Source organism: Leptosomus discolor, chromosome 3, assembly GCF_034619465.1.
Source record: "Leptosomus discolor isolate bLepDis1 chromosome 3, bLepDis1.hap2, whole genome shotgun sequence".
In the NCBI taxonomy this organism is placed as follows: domain Eukaryota; kingdom Metazoa; phylum Chordata; class Aves; order Leptosomiformes; family Leptosomidae; genus Leptosomus; species Leptosomus discolor.
Genome location: NC_141393.1, coordinates 8,189,993 through 8,208,738, shown reverse-complemented (window position 1 = coordinate 8,208,738; position 18,746 = coordinate 8,189,993). Strand labels below are relative to the sequence as shown.

The 18,746-nt window shown below is 38.8% G+C and overlaps 1 protein-coding gene across 2 annotated transcripts in view; it reads left to right on the top strand.

Moving 5' to 3' along the window:
- Positions 1-18,746, top strand: part of PPP2R5E (protein phosphatase 2 regulatory subunit B'epsilon) — a 73,172-nt gene that overhangs the window by 28,944 nt on the left and 25,482 nt on the right. For both annotated transcript variants that reach the window (XM_086463170.1, XM_086463169.1), the window contains exon 3: positions 14,782-14,978. In XM_086463170.1, coding sequence (XP_086319296.1) covers positions 14,782-14,978 — 197 coding nt within the window. The remainder of the gene's footprint in view (positions 1-14,781; positions 14,979-18,746) is intronic.

The following is an 18,746-nucleotide window of genomic DNA, read 5'->3' as shown; positions in this document are numbered from 1 at the left end:
TCTGAAAATGACAGGAACCAGAGGAGTGGGTGTAAAGCTCGCTGGATTGTTATGTCTTGTGCTAAGGATTGATACTTTAATGCCTCTGTCGGAGGAAGGAGTAAGGCACACAGAACTGCTGCTGCAGTAGGTTTGCTTGAAGGCGATTATTTGACTGTTGCCAGAGTCTCTGAGACCAACTAAGTAATGTGCCGGATACAGGGAGGAGAACGTGATGGCATGGGATTGTATTTTACTTTCTAGCCTTTACAGTTATAACTTCATCCTGTGACCACAACAGTTTTGACGGTCCTCCTCTGTCATTTCTGTGGGATACTGAAGCCACTGGATTAGTATAGTTTAAAACTCTCTTGTTCTTCACTGACCTACTTTGACTGCACGTTAGCTATTGGATTGGGAAAGGGCCATCTGTATATGTGCCTGCTGATGCAGCCTGAATGTAAAGAGAAGGTAGAGTGCTGTCTGCCTTCTCTTGAGAAACTTCAGTCCAGTGGAGGTAATTACTTAAAATACTCACGTTTGGTGTAAATGGCATGCTCTACTTATCATTTAATAATGTATTAGTGAATTTGATGTTTCATGAAAAAAAAAGGCAAGAAAGGATGCACCTGAAGTCCTATCTTTAAATACACAAAGCTTGTATATGTTATGAGTTCTTGCTAGTGGTCTAGTAGTGAGCCTGCTACTTCCTAAAAAGTATGGGCAAGCTGGAGAATGTATGATCTGCGTGTTCATATGGTCAAATGGAAAGTACTGTACGTGCTTTCTTGACAGTGTGCTGTACCTGCAAAGGCTATAAAAATGCCTTTTCAAAGTTATGCTAATTCACCAATAGTGTATTTGGATCACCTCGCTTATGAAGAGGAGCTCTCAGACTTACCTATGCATGTATAAACCTGCAAAACACACACTTTCCCTGCTGAGTTTTTCTTCATTAATTTTTCATGGAATACTTATACTGATGAGATTGATTTTCCTTTTTTTGATTAGTGAGTTTTCTGCCAATGAGCTTTCTGCCAGTCAGAGCAAAGGTATAATCACAAGTCTAATGAACCAACGTAACATTCCCATTGATTTCGGTCTAGCCAGGATGCCAACTGAAGATGAAGTTTGTGACCACAATACAGTACAGGATAAATACTGTTGGTAGTCTAATTTCAGCTTATCTTCAATAGAGAAGCACCTTAACTAATGAGTAGTTTGGAAGAGGTAGAGAGGGTAGCAGTTTATGATGAAGAGTATTGTTTGGTAACCACAGATATAAGTTTTTAATTATATTTAACACCTAAACTGTTATGCCTGCTTAATATTTGTAACAGTCTAAACTAATGAAGTTTTGCAAAGTGACTTGGTGTGCAGTGGAGAGATACCTTTCGATACATTAGTTGCATGACATAACCTTGTCTGTGTAGTTTTCAGTTTCAGAAAACTTGTTTGTGAATCTTAAGAACTTAATAGAAAACACTTGATTTGTAATGGGTCAAATATTTATTCTTAAAGGTAATAATACTCTTCTAGACTGATAGTTATATTGCAGAGAAACTAAATAATCTCTAGTGAAACTCATTTCAGGTGCCAAGGCCCAGTGATCATCAGATAGATTTGTCTGTGCAGTAGCAGATGGCATTTCTGAGGGACAGAAAACCCCTATGATTGATATACATGCATGCAGGTAAATACATTCTGCCAAAAGAAAACTGCATTTTTTTAGTTCAGTGTTTTTGGAAGACGTCAGAGGTAAAGACAGTATGAAAAAACATCCATGCATATTATGAAAATGCAAGGCTATGGTAAGGTTTGCTTTTTAGACAATTACAAATACTCAGAAACGAGGGCTTTGCTCTCTAGAACCTTGTGTTGGGGAGATAAAATGTCTACCCCATTTAGGATTCAAGCAGCAAAAAACTTGCTGTTGAGAGAGAGGTGACCTAATCCTCTATATCAGTCATATTTCCAAGTTTTAGCAAAAATACCCAATTTAGGTATAACAGAGTGAACTCTAAATGTGAATGGTAATTACTAGTAAATGGATATCTCATTTACTTTGTTTTAAAACTGGTAGCTTGAGACGGGCCATTCTGTGATGAAGATGATCCTATTTTAAAATGGATAGCTGGTATTTTTACATAGGCATATGCCATGATAATACAAACGACATAAAATACCCAGCATAACACAGACTAACTTCACAGGTGATAGTGCAGTATTGTATATAAACGTGTCATGTTTTTCTTCTCTATTTGTGAGTTGTTCCAAGTCCTGAGTAATCTGAAGAGGTTACTGTAGAAATGGTCTAGAATAGGGATATGTTTCTGTACACCAGGGAATGTGGGAGAGCTGTACGGTAATTGCAAAAGCAAAATAAAATAAAGTAGCTTTATTTATTTATTTTCTGTCATTTAGACAGATCTGCTGGGCTTGGCAATGTGAGAAAGGGTGTTCCTTTAACTAACAGCTTGATTAATTTGCGTTATTGTCATCAGGTATAGAATAACATAGTCTGAGCCTTACGGATGACCGTATCTCAGGGCAGCTGGTTGAGCCTAAGCACCAGAAGGCCTTATGCAAGGAAAATATCTTGAAGGAGGGAATGCTGTAATAACCTCCTTTCTTAATAAGCCACATGGATTGCTTGTGGGTGCAAAGTCCTCACGTAGCATCTTCTGAGTAATGCTTTCTAGTTTCTAAGTTGGCAAGAGGATGTTGCCCAGTGCATAGATCAGGGTGTACCTTCAGGTTTTCCTGTGTTTGCTCGTGACTCGGCTGGGATGTAGCGGGGATTATGTCCCCATGCTCAGGAAATGCGGATGAGCAGCGAGTGCCGTGGCTGGTGTTCCTGAGAGACGTGCCACTGCAGATGCGTCTCCCCCTGCAACCCCGGCTTGGTTTTGGCATAACGTTGAATGCAGCTTGAGGTGTCGATTCTGATCTCAGTGGGCTGAAACTAGTATTTAGAAGACAAATGAAGGCCCAACCCAGTAATTTTGCTCTTCTGTTCTGCTGGAGCTTCTCCAGTAAAGAGGAAACGTGTGCTTCTAAGAAGCTGAGTTTTTGGAGGGTCCGTTTGGGGACTTTAGAATGAACTCCCAGCTTGTTTCCGCATCTTCCATCATAAATTTGGGGCATGTTTATTAAATCTTGTAGTTTTCTTACACAAACACAGCATCTTACACCTGTGCAATTCCATAAAATTCTTACTGCATTACACACAGTGCTCCCTCTACAGCGAGAATGAGAGCGCAAACACGTGATGGGCAGTTGGATTGCATAGTGCGTTACTAGAAAATGTTGGGAGACTGTTGTGGTAAATTAGCATAGCATAGAATATATTCTTCACTAAATTTACACTACCAAATGAGAAGAGAATGGAAGTTACGTTTTCAGGGTTCAATTAAACTCTTCTAAATGTATAAATAGGATTATAGAGATAAATACTTTATATGTATGTGTCTTATTTACGTTAATACATGTAAATATTTTTAAATATAAGCCTGAGCTCTTAGACAGCGGGTTGCTTATGTAGAATAACTCTCACTTAATTACTTCTTTCGCTGGAGAATGAAGTACTCCTGTGACTTCTGGGATAGATTAGTGGGTCAGTACCGAGCAGGGTAGCAATCCTGGCACGTGTTCTGAGCCCATTTGGATGAGAGTTATATTTTCTGTTTCCTATGCTCTTGGTTCACTTTTTTTGCAAGTGGCTAAGTGTGTCTGAATAAATTTCAGCAAGCAACTCTGTAGTTTGATCAAAATGAATATATATTTTTATTTGGATGGATGGCAGTTTGAAAGCACTTACTAAGCAAGGTATAATTTTTGCACTCTTACGGGAAGCATGTACAGATACATATATATAATTTTATCATGGTTTCATTATGTACTTAATGCACCAGACAAATAAATTCCAGTGCAAATCCTGAGCTGCCTTGTGACTGCTGTTAGAAAGGAAGGTAACTGTAAGATTGCTGTGACATGTTTGTGTTCTTATATTTAATGATCATTATAGAGCAACAGCTTCTCATGTCATGGAGAAAAAAAAATTGTGATCTGATAAGAATCTTATCAAAAGGAAGACAATAATCCTCTTAAGGATTCTTCTGTCTTAGGTCAGCAGGCCATCTTGGCTTTTTGCAAAGGTGTTTCTTAGTAGCCTGGAACTTGTAAACATTTTTCTGTGTTTTAGATTATTTTTTTTTTGCCATCCAAGGAAACTGGAAACCGTGAGATGTTAATTATAAATTGATACTCTTGCCATTTTCTGATATTTGCCATTAATTTACAACACACACAAAAAAAGAAATTGCACATGATGTAGCAAGATAAAGTTGAAGCTGTAGTATAATCCATCATTCTCTCTAAAATTAACAGAACCAAAGTACAAGATAAAAGTGATATGAGCATAGCATGACAAAGTTGAAATAATGAGCCGAGACTTGTGTCTCTATTGATGTTTGGAATTCCAGTGCTCTACTAAGACCTTAGGAATGGGTGGAGGATGGCAGGGTCCTAGAGACCAGCTAGGCAATTAAAAATACCCTTAAAAACATCCTGAAGGACTGTTAGTGATTTTAAAGGAAGGGAAGACAGCTGTAGCGTGTCCCAGTGGAGCACTAAGTTACTGTTGTGTAGCTTTGCTCTGTGTCTGTAATTTGAGAAATCACTTGGAAAACGAGATGGCTTTGTTTACGTGGTGTTCCCATCTCTGTCTTTCTGATGTGTTTTGAGGTGGAGGAGCTGAGTGAATAGGTAAGTTCAGCGTATTTTGGATTTGCGTCTGCTCTACCTGTGGCTCTTGCTATTCAAGTGTCTACAGAAAAGCCTGAGTTTAATTCTGGTGTACAGCTCCTCCTGGTAACAGCTGAAAGGAACCAGTTTAAGGTTCAGCACTGGAGGCATTAGTAGCTAGAATTAAGCGAAGGTATAAGGAGTGATACTTCCTTACAGACTAAACCTGGAGTCTTAAAAACGCAAGGGCAAAGTTTTTTCATGTAGAGTCTTGTTTGTGATGGAACATGATGTTAAAATTCTGAGATCTTTGGTATTTGGGCTTGTCGATATTTTGAATCTTAGCTTAAGAATGTTCTAACACAGCTGTGGGAGCTCCAAACCTCTACCAGGTTTGAGCATTCTCTCCCAGCGTAGTATTGAGTTGGGTTTTTTACATGCCTAGCTAAATTAACAGGTCAGTACAAAAAAACCCAGAAAACAAAAAAAATCAAAAAACCCACCCGCAAATCCTGTAAACGTTTATATAAATGTAGAAAGTACAAGTCAAACAATGTCTGGGTTTGCTTTTTTCCTTCCTTTTTTTTTTTTTTTTTTTTTTTTTTTAGAAAAAGAATGTTTAAAATCCCTCCCCATTTTTCCCCCCTTGCCTTTGGAGAAGACTTTGAAAAGAAACAGTTATGTCTTTAATATCTGGTGGTGGAAGTTTAGGCAGAAGGTGTGTGGCAAAGGTATCCAGGTAATTTCTTCAGTAGCTCAGGCTGGTATGCTCAAGTGGCAGGACAAACATGGACAGCAGTTCTCTAGTGACTTCGACTCTTCTGAATGAAGGTTAGCTTGTACTCTGAAAATGCAATTCAGTAATAACCTACTTAAAACAGCTAGCATAGACATTCTGAGCCACTGTAAAAGAAACTTGAGTCAGTCCAGGAAAGTCAGCCACAATAATTCTCAGTTTTTCAGAATTTTTGACTTATTTGGGGATTTTGTGCTACTTGTTCAGTTTAGGAAGTTGAAATAACATTTATGTGTGTTTTTGCCAGACATTTTACTTGCCTTTAAAAAAGATAAAGATTAGTAATCATTATTTTCAAAATATTAGTAAAAAGGGGGTGTGGGAAGAAAGCAACCTACAAAACCTGTGATAAAAATAAAGTGTTAATTTAACGTCCATGCAAACTCACCATAAATAATGTAATGGGATATGTTAAAGATGTCACAGAATGTCAGGAACCTCCAGATAGGTAGCTGCTCACTCAAATCCAGCCCCTAACCACTAACTCATGCATTGCTGTTTCGCTTAAACACTTTGAGCTCCTACTTTTTCCTTTTTAAAATATTCTGCTGCTTACATTGTGTTACCTGTTCCTCAAACAATTTTTTCCTCTCTGTCTTTTCCAAGTCTTCTGCTCATGCTCTACTTCGTTCTCTTTCTCTCTTGGTCTTGTAATGGTTTTTTATCTTGTTGCTCTGCCTTCTTTTGAATTCCCACTCTGTCCACTTCTCATAATATTTACAACTGCTTTGCTGTTCTTCCTTCTCTTCTGACGTGTTTTGGTATATTCACCCACTTGCTTTTCTCCCATCAGTTTTTCTGTAAAATCTCTGTCATTTGAAATCTTTTTCTGTACCTTCTCTGCTATCTTGTTTGACCTGGATAAGTTTTGGCTTGCGTGTACTTGTAGGTAGAATAGGTAAACTTTGACTATCTTGGATTACTTAATTAGTCTAAAATCTTCCTATTCATTGAAGAACTAATGAGGAGGGCTTGAAAAGTGTTGTCAGCTTACTTAAGGAAGAAGGGATTGCGACTTGATTATGAAAAGATGTGGTTACTACTAAGTGGTGATTACTAGTACTAGCATGAAGGACACTACATACTACCAAATGTCTTGTGAGTCCCTATTTTTGTGGGACTTAGAACAGCAATTCTGAGTAACCACTGTGTATTTCCTTGATTGCTTATTGTCATCAGAGATGTTTGATATAACTCTCTTTCATAACGGATTCATCGTGTTAGTTACTGATGAGTAACAGCACCCAAACTTGTAAAACCTACAGCACCCTGGAAGCTCTCTAGTCACTTGAGGATGATATGTCTTCGATGCTAATTTGCACTAATACTGTCCTTTTGCAGTAAGTATGGATGTAGTAGTATTTTGCTGTGGCTCATCAGTAGCTTTGACAACCAAGTGTGTGGTTTTGATCCACTTCCAAGTTGAAAGATATTCACAGCACAGACACCATTGGTGTAGTCAGTGGTGGGATGAGCAAGTGTTGGTCACAAATTGACAAAGCGTAGCCTAAAGGAATCTTTTAATTGAAACCTTGACTGCTGTGGCTCTGGATTGAGGTGCATGGGTGAACGTGAGGACGCTTAAACTGTTGTCTGCACCATGCCTGCTGTGGAAGTAGACAAAAAATTTAAGTGAAGTTTCATAAAGTTTAGAATTTTTAAAAATATCCTTTATTGCTGTCTTTTTTTTTTTTGATTGTCAATTTGCTTTTAATTCTTGGTCTTGAGATGAAGGAAATGGCAGCCCTTCATCCATGTGTTCTATTAGGAGGCTAAAGTTCATGGGATTTTTACACAAGTGAGTAAAGGCAGAATTTTGATTAATATATTTAAAAGTATACCTATGCTATGAAATTTTGGCCATGTGTATGAGTAAGAGTATGTCTGTTAACAATTATCCCCTGTTGCTTGTAATGCTATTCCATATGCACTCAAGGCACTCAAATCATAGATCTACACTGCTTTCATACTGCTCATCCCAGTAAATGATGTTTGTGAAATGGTTGGGGAGTATTGGCAAGTGCTAGAGGGATTCGCAGTATCCAGAATCCCTGCGAAACTACACAGGAGACTCCCACTTGAAGACAACTTGTTCAGTTTGATGAAGGAGAAATTTATGGTCAGGGCAATAATTCTCAATTTTGTGACTGATCATCTGAAGAGACAGTAATTATCGGGAAACGTGGTGGAGTATGTCCTGTGTTACAGTTCTGATAATGCCTTTTCAATGCGCTGGAAACAGTATGTTGATGTTGTGCTTTTCTTTTTGTGCCTTTTCACTCATGGCAGTCAGCTTGAGTTTGTCCCACTTTATTTAGTGCTGCGTGAATAATGTTGGTACTGGTTAGACTGTATGTATTTGAAACACAATGCCGAACTGCTGCCCTGCCTGTATAATTATTAAGTATAGAGAATGAGTTGGGAAAACAGCTTTGAAAAAAGTACCTATTATAAATGAGTGATTACTGACTTCACAAAGCTTTCATAATATTAACAACCAGTCATGAATGCAATCAGGATAGTGATTACTTTTCTCAAGAAGTGTAAGAAAGAGAGGGCAAACATTTGTACTTCTTGGTGTATTAAAGACCAATATTCTACTGTTGAAAGTGGCTTACAGAAACGGGTTAGTTATCTACTGGAGTGTAGACCTTGAGGTAGTGAAAGCTTTGAGCTGGGTGTTGCTAGGCCTCCTCTTGAAGTGAACTTCTCAAGACCAAAAGGCTTTCAAATTAAAAATTGGAAGTTACATTTGAATAAAAACTAGAAAGTGAGCTTCATACAAAGTAGAATCTTCATTCTGATCTGTGGGGAATAGCTGTAGACATAAAGAGATTTATGCACAACTGCCTACTTTGTGCAGGTAGGTCCTTGCTTCAGTAGTTGGTTATGTTTAACTTGGTGGCTTGGTGAGTGGCAGCAAAGCGGCTGGAGTTTGTTTGGTTTACTAGAGCTTTTTTGGCACAAGGAGATTTTACTAAACTAGAACAATAATAATCCTAGGTTTATTTAATAACTAGAAGGGATGGAAATTGAAGAAAAATTGAGGAATTATTTTGCTGTTAAGTTGATAGGGGAAGGATATAGAAAACACCCTTGGTGGGTGGAGGCAAGTGAGTGAATATGTAGTTCTCAGATTTTGGGAAATTATAAGGAAGTTCATGAAATTTAATGTGAGTGAAGAAGTTAGTATTGATCTCTCTATCCCCCATTGTGGACATACTTCAGTTTTAATACGTGTTTTTGTTTTCATGCTTAACGTGGTGTTGTTTGCTTGTACTAACGCACAAGAAGGTGATGTTAGTTCTTTATGCAAATGTCATCTTCAAGCTAATTAATAACAATGAAGTATATACTGGAAGCATAGTTATTCTGAGGACATTCTGATTTTAATTATTAATAAATGTTCTGGTAGTATACATGTGGGTACAGGGTAGCATGTGTGAGCTTATCCTAGTTTTGCTTAGTATTTTATATGTAATCTGCATCATTGGTCTGGTTTTATTCTAATTCTAGGCCCTATACTGGCTTGCCTTTGCAATCCCCTGACTTTGCTTTGGCTTAAACAGCTCAATCCCTCCCCACACCTTCCCTTCTTCACTTCCCAGCATTATACCCCTCATTGCAAAGCTACAGGCTGAAGTGGATCAGGGAGCTGATCCAGGTGTTCAGTATCTCCCTCTTGGCTTTTTACTGCCACTGAGAGGAGAAGCATAGCTCAGTTCTCTGGATGCAGCTTTGCTGGTCTGTTGCATAGTTTTACTTTCCTGTGATCAAAAACCAGTTACCCGTAAATTATTTTAATTAAAATATAAATGTAGTATAAACATAAATATTTTTTGTATATGTTAGAGACTTGCAGTAAAAGTATGCTATCAGATTTTTATGTCTTTATTTCATAAAAGGATACAGAAGGCAGAGACCGCAGAGATGACTGAGAAGGGATGGGCTGGTTGGTTTAGAATTATTTTGGAAAAAGGCCATTAAGAGAGAAACTGAATTGGCTTGGCCATTTAAGAATTAGTATTTCAGCTGTTGTAGTAACAATAGTTGGTCCACGTCTAAAAAAATTTACAGTAATTTCTGATAACTTTATAAAACACCTGGTTTTGTTAAAGGCTCTGATTCCATCTTGAGTATCATTGTTCAGATGTGTTAGTACTTGCTTTCACGAAGCCAGTCTCCTTTGAATCTGTGAATACTCAGTGTATTTCAAAAGCTCTGTACAGTTTTAAATGACTAAAGAGAAAACTGACAAGGCTGAAAATTAACTCCTAGCAAAGACCTTCTGAAAGTGAGAAGAGGTCTGACAGGCATCCAGACAGAGGTTATCTTTCTTTAAATTCTGATTTTAATAAATGTGTATTCTCCTGTGTGTTGTACGTAAATCACACGTGCCACTTAGTAGCGTCAGTTTGATTTTATTTTATAGATTATTAAAGTATTATAGGTATACAGATTTATTAGAGCAGTTGCTCAATTTTCAGTTCTTTCAACTGAAACTGAATATAATAGTAATCTTGAAAGTTATTACATTTGGGGGCCTAAATGTTTGGCTGAGCATTAGCACAAGTGTAAAATTTATTGAAAATGAATTTTTGAATTCATTGAAAGCTCATGAGTATCCATCTGGTGAGAAGAAAATGATGTGCTGGGTTTTTTTTTCATCAACTGTGAACGTCTGTAATGAACTGCACGTTTCATTTCAAGTCGTTGCATTAAAGAGTTCAGCTCTGCTGCGGAGCTCGATAGTCTGTACCCCAGGTACCAGTGTGCTCCCTGCTCCGAATAGTGGCGTGAGCGGGGCTGGGAAGGTCCATTCTTAGTGATCCTTCGGTAAGGTTTGTACAGCTGTGAGGGAGGCCTTAGAGGATTAAGGAGAACACAAAAAACCCCCAAACAAACAAACAAACAAAACCCCAAACAATGAAAAAAACCTGAAAACAAACATAAAACCCCCAAACCAACTAATGGCGTGGTTTCTGTGGGAAGGCTGGGAACATAGAATATTGATTTATTGATTTCTGCTGCCCTTTTCTTGTGCTGTGCATATTAGGACCCCTTAAAATTTACTTCTGTGTATTTTTCTTGTTTCCAAGTCGAAAAAACTTAGGCATTAGGTGTTACCCTAATCCCAAGGCACCCCAAATTCCTAAGAACAATAAGAAATACTATTGCATGAAACTTACTGCAATTTTATTTTTTGATGAGAATGGCAACTTGCTTAATAAAGAAAAGCAGATATGACTAGAACAATTAATTGGGTTTTGGGATTTTATTTCATGGAGCCTTGGGGTTTTTTGGTTTTGTTTGGGTTTTTTGTGGGATTTTTGTTTGGGGTTGGTTTTATTGTCTTGGCTTTTTTTTTTTTTTTTTTTTTTTTTGGTTTGTCCCTATAGTTCGCATAGTTCATTGACATAGTAATGCTGGCATGAAATTCATGTAGTGTTCTAGAGTGGTTTTTCTTCAGAACAACTTAATTATATTTTTCATTTTGTTCCCACACCTCCAGATACTTAAGTGGAGGAAAAAAAGAAAACTAAACTTTTATTAGTTATTTTAATGCTTTAGTCATTTTTTATTTTTTGTGTAGTACCAACCCTACCTAAAAATGAGTGTAGTCTTGAGTCCTTTGAGTCTTGTAATTTTGAGCATTATAACCTGCGCTGAATTATATCTGAGTGGATTCTCATTTGATTTCAGCCTGTGTTTTTCTTTGACTGGGATATCCTTGTTGGTCGACGTAAATGTGTGCAAGCCATGGAGAACAATGCAAACGAAACCCCATTATGTTCATGTAACATCATAGATTTTATTGATACTGCTTACACGTTTTCGAGTTCTATGGGCGTTTATTGACGGATAAGAAAGAATGTGTAGTGGGTTGACCCTGGCTGGATGCCAGGTGCTACCAAAGCTGCTCCATCACTCCGCTTCTCAGCTGGACAGAGGAGAGAAAGTATAACGAAAGGCTTGTGGGTCGAGATAAGGACAAGGGAGTTCGCTCACTGATTCCTGTCACAGGCAAAACAGACTTGACTCGGGGAAAAATTAGTTTAATTTATTCCAGTCAAATTGGAGTAGAATAGTGAGAAATAAAACCAATTCTTAAAAACACCTCCCCCCCCACCCCTCCCTTCTTCCCAGGCTTAACTTTACTTCCGATTTTCTCTACCTCCTCCCCATGAGCAGCGCAGATGGGAGTTGTGGTCATTTCCTCGCATGTTGTCTCTGCTGCTCCTTCCTCCTCAGCAGGAGGACTCCTCACACTCTTCCCCTGCTCCAGCGTGGGGTCCCTCCCACCAGAAACAGTCTTCCACGAACTTCTCCAACATGATGAGTCCTTCTCATGGGCTGTAGTTGTTCAGGAACTACTCCAGTGTGGGTCCATTCCAATGGGTGCAGTCCTTCAGGAACAGACTGCTCCAGCATGGGTACCACACGGGTCCACAGGTCCTGCCAGGAGCCTGCTCCAGCACGGGCTTCCCACGGTGTCACAACCTCCTTTGGGCATCCACCTGCTCTGTCATGGGGTCCTCCACGGGCTGCAGGTGGATATCTGCTCCACTGTTAGCCTCGGTGGGCTGCAGGGGGACAGCCTGCCTCACCATGGTCTTCACCACGGGCTGCAGGGGAATCTCTGCTCCGGTACCTGGAGCACCTCGTCCCCCTCCTTCTTCACTGACCTTGGTGACTGCAGAGTTGTTTCTCTTGCGTATTCTCGCTCCTCTCTCCAGCTGCAATTGCCCAGGGTTTTTTTTCGCCCCTTCTTTAAATATGTTATCACAGAGGCGCCACCGCCTCTGCTGGGCTCAGCCTTGGCCAGCGGCGGGTCTGGCTTGGAGCCGGCTGGCATTGGCTCCATTGGACATAGGGGAGGCTTCTAGCAGCTTCTCACAGAAGCCACCCCTATAGCCCCCCAGCTACCAAAACCTTGCCACACAAACCCAGTGCAGAATGGAAGTTAGAATTAAACATAATACTCTTCAAAATTAACCAACTGCACTTCTCTGTCTCTCTCTTTTTTTTTTTTTTTTTTTTTTCCCTCCGAGCTTGTATTTACAGTCTGTCTTTTGTAAGAAATTGTTAATCAATTAATTGTTGCCTGCTTGCTAATAACTGGGAATTCTGAAGTCCATTCTCCTTTTTTTCTATTGTTTGAGGGCAGGTAATCAAGAGTGCTGTCACAAGTACTTTGCTTCCCCAGGCCTTTTAACTCCTGTGAGACTGTAACGTTAGAAAGGTTGCTAACAGAATGGTCTTTTCTGTAATGGATGAGGGCTAATGACTTTCTCTGACTCCTGGGCTTATCTTAGGTTTCAGCACTGCCTGCTGTGAGGCATTTGAACCTGTGCGAGAGACTTGGCCAGTGGAACAGCTTTAGGGTGACCTGGTTTGGGGACTTTCAGTTTTTCCGGAGGTTTTTAGGGGGATTCTTCTCCCACATAGCTCTTCTTGTTGGAGTTCTGTGGGACTACGTTTCTTGCATCTCCTGTGCCACAGATGAATATAGCCTGTGGGAATGTGGGGTGAACAGTTATGGTGATACGAAGTGTGGTGTCATAACTATACCACTTTTCCCCGTACCTGTAATTACCTTTGGACACAGCTGTTGTAGAGCTTACCCAAGCCTAATGAATGTGAGAGTGGTGCGTGCTGCCTGGTGTCATCAACTGAACTTTGCCAAGATCTTGGGTGTTCTTTGCGGGATGCAGTTTGCTAACTTACTGAATCCAGGCACTACCACAAGCGCTGTAAGTGGAAGAAGGTTGAGTGAACTGTTGTGCTTTACCATGTCAGGTCAGGAAGCATGTACCATCTTTATTTGTGCTGCAATTCGTATTTATTCTTTTCAGTGATTAAGCAGTGAGAGAGCTGATGTGAAGTGCTTTGGGTTCCTTGCATCTCTATCAGTACTTTTTAAAACTGTGTAGCTATATCCTATGATCTTGTAATATTTCATAGGTCTTTTGAACTTGAAACTAGTGACTGTTGTGTACCTGGTTTTAATTAAAACAGATTCATGGTACTTTGTCCATATATATGTATGTGTATATATATATATAGTATACAACTACTAACATCTTCCAGTGTTTACCAAGTATTCCTTAACTTGACATACTCTTAACGATCTGAGTGTATCTTAATGAGAATTTCTATTTTAGGTTGGCTTTTTACTAGTATGTCCAGGTTTTAACAAATAAACATCAATTTTTTACTATAAAATTTTTTCTAGTTGAAATCAGCAGAATTTTTCATTTGCATGTTGTATTACTGCTTGGAAGGTCATTTGCTGGATTCTGGTGCTGACAGAGCATTTGTGCCTTTGGGGGAAAAAAAAAAGGCGGATCAAAGGAAGTGAAGTGCCCTCTAGTCTGAGGGCATACTTTCAGAGTAAAAATGCATATTTAATTTCTGCAGCCTTCTGCTATTGTTACCCTCTTCTGTACATGAGAATCAGATAAGCTAAGCTCTCTGTGTACTCTTTTGATGCAGTTGGTAAACTAACTAACCCCTAAGAAGTTGACATTCCTTTTATTATTTTATTAAGTCTTGTATCTGCTGAGGATTAAGAAAACAGAGCAAAAATAGTAAGTAGTAAATTCTGCTCACTTTATTGGTCAAGCACATACTATCATTTTGTGTGAAGGTTTTCCTGTTGATGTATGTTGTGTGTTCATAGTACAGCAAAAAATCGTCACTGTTGCAGTAAAACTGATTTTGCTACGGAAAGTGTCAACATGGGGATAGTGATTGAATCTGAAAACTGGTTTGCAAAATCATAGTCTTGCTGTGTATTTGTATACATATTAATGCATATTCATATAGAGTTATAAATGACGCAGTGTTTTTAGAAACATAAATTAACCAAGCTTGATCTGTTTGACAGTTCTTTCATCCTTCTGCGGAGCGTAAGTTAACGATGGTGACTGTAAGCCTCCAGTGAAAGTAGTGGTATACCGTAGAATTAAGTCTTGAATGCTGTTGTGTTTGCATTCTCCAGTTAAGCCTGCACTTTGTTGGTGAACTTTATTTTCTTAATAGCAGGTGACGATTAAATTACTTCTAAAACATGTTGTTCGAGATCTCAAACACACAATAGTAATACGGTTCCTATAAGGGGTTCATTTGTTAATCTGAGCTCTGTTTTACAAAAATTGTATGAATGCTGCTTTCCTTTGAAATTGATCTTCAAAAAGAAATCCTGTTTTGTATAATAAGATGCCAGACTCACAAAGATTTCCTTTCTTGTTTCATAGACGTTCCATCTTCAGAGCAGCCTGAACTGTTCCTAAAGAAACTTCAACAGTGCTGTGTCATTTTTGACTTCATGGACACGCTTTCAGACCTTAAAATGAAAGAATACAAGCGCTCCACTCTTAATGAACTGGTGGACTACATTACAATAAGCAGAGGCTGTTTGACAGAGCAGACTTACCCTGAAGTAGTTAGAATGGTGAGTTCCTTCTTTCTCATGGTCTCTTTAAATCCACTTGCAATTCCAGTTACGCATTGTGGGCGAAATTGAACCCTGGAGTAGGTGGATTAAATGAGGCCTTTGGTTTGTATTTTCTACTAGACATCACTTGGGGATAGTTCTCCAAAGACAAAAATATTAATTTTTATATATGCTTAATTAAAGTCAAGTAGATGATGGTTATTATAGTGTCACAAATGTATGAAAGGAAACTTGGATTATTTCCTGATGGAGAAAGCCAGCAGCCATAAAATCACGAGTCCCTCACATTTCCCCCCACCTACCCTCCCTTCCCCCCCACCCCAGTATAAATAATGGAATAATTTTGGAAAGTTTTGTATTTTTCTTTGAACTTTATCCAAGCTCTTGAGTCTGTACTTTAGGCGGAGATAGCTTAAGTTATGCATGGATAATGATTTTTAAATAATGAATGCTAAAAATGTTGTATAGGATAAGTGTGAAAATTTCCTGGTTGTATTATGTGGATTCATAGCAGCTGCCGTTAGAGTGAGCAAGATTACTCAATAGTAAAGCCATACTTTGTATTTATAAATTGTCAAATAATGGGGTTTTCAATGTAAAAATGGAAACAGTACCAGATGCTAGCCGTGCAGTGAAGAATGTTCATTGCGATTGGCAAAACCAATCTCTGCTTTAAAATGTTTATTCTGTACTACCATGCAGAACCCTAATAACCTGTTACCTAAATGAGAAGGCAGTTAGTTATGGATTTGGTGATGTTGGTTTCCTAATGGTGCTGTGTGATCATGAAATCCACTGGCTATGTGCTGTAAGAAGAAAAACATGAATAGATTTTACATTGCATTATGTATGCTCCTTATTTCTTTTCTGCCACACAGAAACATGCTGTGTGGCTTGTCAGTAATATTTAAAAATAGCTGTAAATTATGACAGAATCATCAGGCAGTTAATAGTGAAGAAGAAAAAAAAAAACAGAATTAAGATTAATAATCTTAATAGGTCTTCTTTGTGTATATGCATTGTCAGAAAGCCTATAATTATGTGATTGGATTCTTCCCCTTCTCCCGCACCCTCCCTTTCTCCTTTCTGTGCTAGACCAATCTTCTGAATGAACGGCGTTTCAGTCCGCTGAGTTTTTGTTCAGCGTGTGGTCTAATGCACCATTCAAATACCAGTCTGAATACAGAACTACAAGTTCTTTGCTCAGTTCTTCTGCTGGTGCTGCACTATAGTATCTAAATGGTTTGCAAATGTCAGCTTAATCTTACTTGTACCTCTTGTGGTGAACAAATTTTATCATACCCTCTGTATAGACAGGACACTGATGCACAGGTAACTTCAATAAAATTAGGTACTTTTTCTGTGTGTAGAAGATGCCTCCAAACTCACCTCCTGGGAAAATTTGCTGCTTTTGTTTAGTGTTTCTGTTACTGAGGTTGCATTCTTGCATTGACTTTGGTTATAGTTGTTTACTGAAGCAACATTTGTAAAGACTCTGCAAGCTAGTGTTGTCTTAGGTTAGGCCCCAAGAAACAAGAACAATTTGATCTGTAACTGCTCATAAAGTTAAATTTTGATCATAGTTCATAACCTATGGAGCAATCTGAACTTGAAATGTAGAAGAGCCACAGAACTCATTTGTTAGCATGTCCTACTGTCTCCGCAGGCACTTGTGTTGATTCACAAACCAGTTTTTGTCTTGAGGGAAGGATGCATTGCCTAACTAGTTTGAAAAGCGTGGTTTTAAATAATTTTCTTAAATACAGTCTGTCACTGTGATATGGAGGGATCACTGGAAATAAAGATGCAGCATGAATTTTTCCAGTGGTTTTCACAGATATTTGCTAATGGAGCTTCAGGAATTCCAGTTTCAGCTTAGCTCATTTTTGATGGAAAACTGTTCTGTGTTCTTTTCTCCGATGTTCACCTGATCCTTTCATTGCATCATACCCTTCTTTGTCTTGCTTTCTTCTGTCTTGCATTTGCACTCCAGTGCTGAACTCAAGCTATGTTTTCAGTGCCAGGGTACTTAAGCAGGGGAGGACTGAGAATATTCTCAAGTCCTGTATCTGGCTACTTCATGGCCCCTGACTGCCCAAACCCAGATTTTTTACAAATGAAAAGATGCCTAAGTAATTAGGGAAGTGGACATGATTTTTCCTAAAGAATTTCTGGAGGGAGTTGTAATATTCAAATTTTGTAAGAAACTCTAGCCTGCAACAGACACCTGTGCTTTGATGAAGGTGCAAGCTATTGGAAAGCCGGAGTCCCGTAATTGTGCCTGTTGCAACCTGCAGTGTTCTTGGTGCATGTGCTCTTGGGAAAACATTTTGGTGGTTGTATTCCATGTGAGCAGGATGCTGTGCTCTGGTATTGAATTTCTGTGACTGAATCCATGGCAAATGCATGAACGACTTCTATCGATCATCCCAACAAATGCTAATGGAGTGTTTCTACTAAACCACCTCATCAGGGCTTTTGTGCGTTGCAGGTATTTTGTATTTTACAGATAGGCTATCTGATAAAAGTGCTAGTCTTCCTCCTGGTCTTTGCCTATAAAAGCAAGACATCTCCATCACTTTGAGTCCAGTTATACAGGCCCTAGAGGGAAAGGTAGGACTCCTACTGTTATATAACGTAAGTTTTCAGCACATACTGCCTGGTGAATAGATGGCATTAATCACTTTGTGCTGAAGCATCCTGTTTGGTGTAACTTGTTCTTTGCAATAAGCACATGTTCTTGTTTCGTGCAGAATTGTGCTCATAGTTGTATACTGAGACAGACAACTGTACACGGTTGGCTTCATGAGTGCAACTGCCACCTTTATCTGCTTTTGAGTCTTTTCATCTCGGTCTCCAACTGTGTTCACAAAGGAGCTGTCAAGTTGACAGTCTCTGACCTGTCATGATAGTGAAGGAAACAGCAGTATCTATGTCCTGACCAAATTAGTGTCCCCACTGCCTGCCTGCCACAGTTGTCACGGGAGTGTTTTGATTGAAAGACCAGTATCTTAAACCTGATCAAAATGGAGTACAAGCATTCTTTGTCCTTTTGGAAGGTGTCCTCTCTGTTAAGTTTAGTGTTTCTGAATCCAGGAATTAGTATTTCCTGCTTGGCCCTTTGGGATACTGTGATTTGGAGGTGAAGCGAAGTATTGTAAACAGGTGAAAAAGAAAGAAGCTGTTTTGTGAGATTTGGCATCATTTAAGAGCAGAAAAAAGGCACACCAGTCTGAAGCTGATATTTTAAAAGTTACTAATATTTATAAAGAAGGATTAATGGCTAAAGTGGTTCCTTATCTTAGTTATCTGAAGTGTCCAAAAAAGTGATGTCTGTGGAAAAGCCTTTTTTTTGTTTTAAAGTTTTGTAATGTGTATATATATTGGTGTTCTCTGTTCGTGACCCAAAAGGAGTTTGGCTTTACAGATCCTAGGATAGAAAAATGTTGCCTGTAAAATTCTTCAGAAAGTCTGATATTTTTAATTACTTCTAAAATGTGGTGATGTTATGATGTAAGGGTTTGAAAAACAAGTCATTTGTGGTAGCAGCAGCTCCTGGATATTTTTTACTGCCAGTCATCCTAAATTCATGCCATTAAAACCTTAATCCCTAATCGTAATATCCCATATTTTCATCTTGTTCTCCTGAGCATATGATATGATGTTGATGTTGTTTATACCTAAATGTGAAATCACTTGGTTATTTGTCAACCTGTGTGCATGACCCCTTATATAAACTGTTCTCTCTAGCTTGATATACACAGA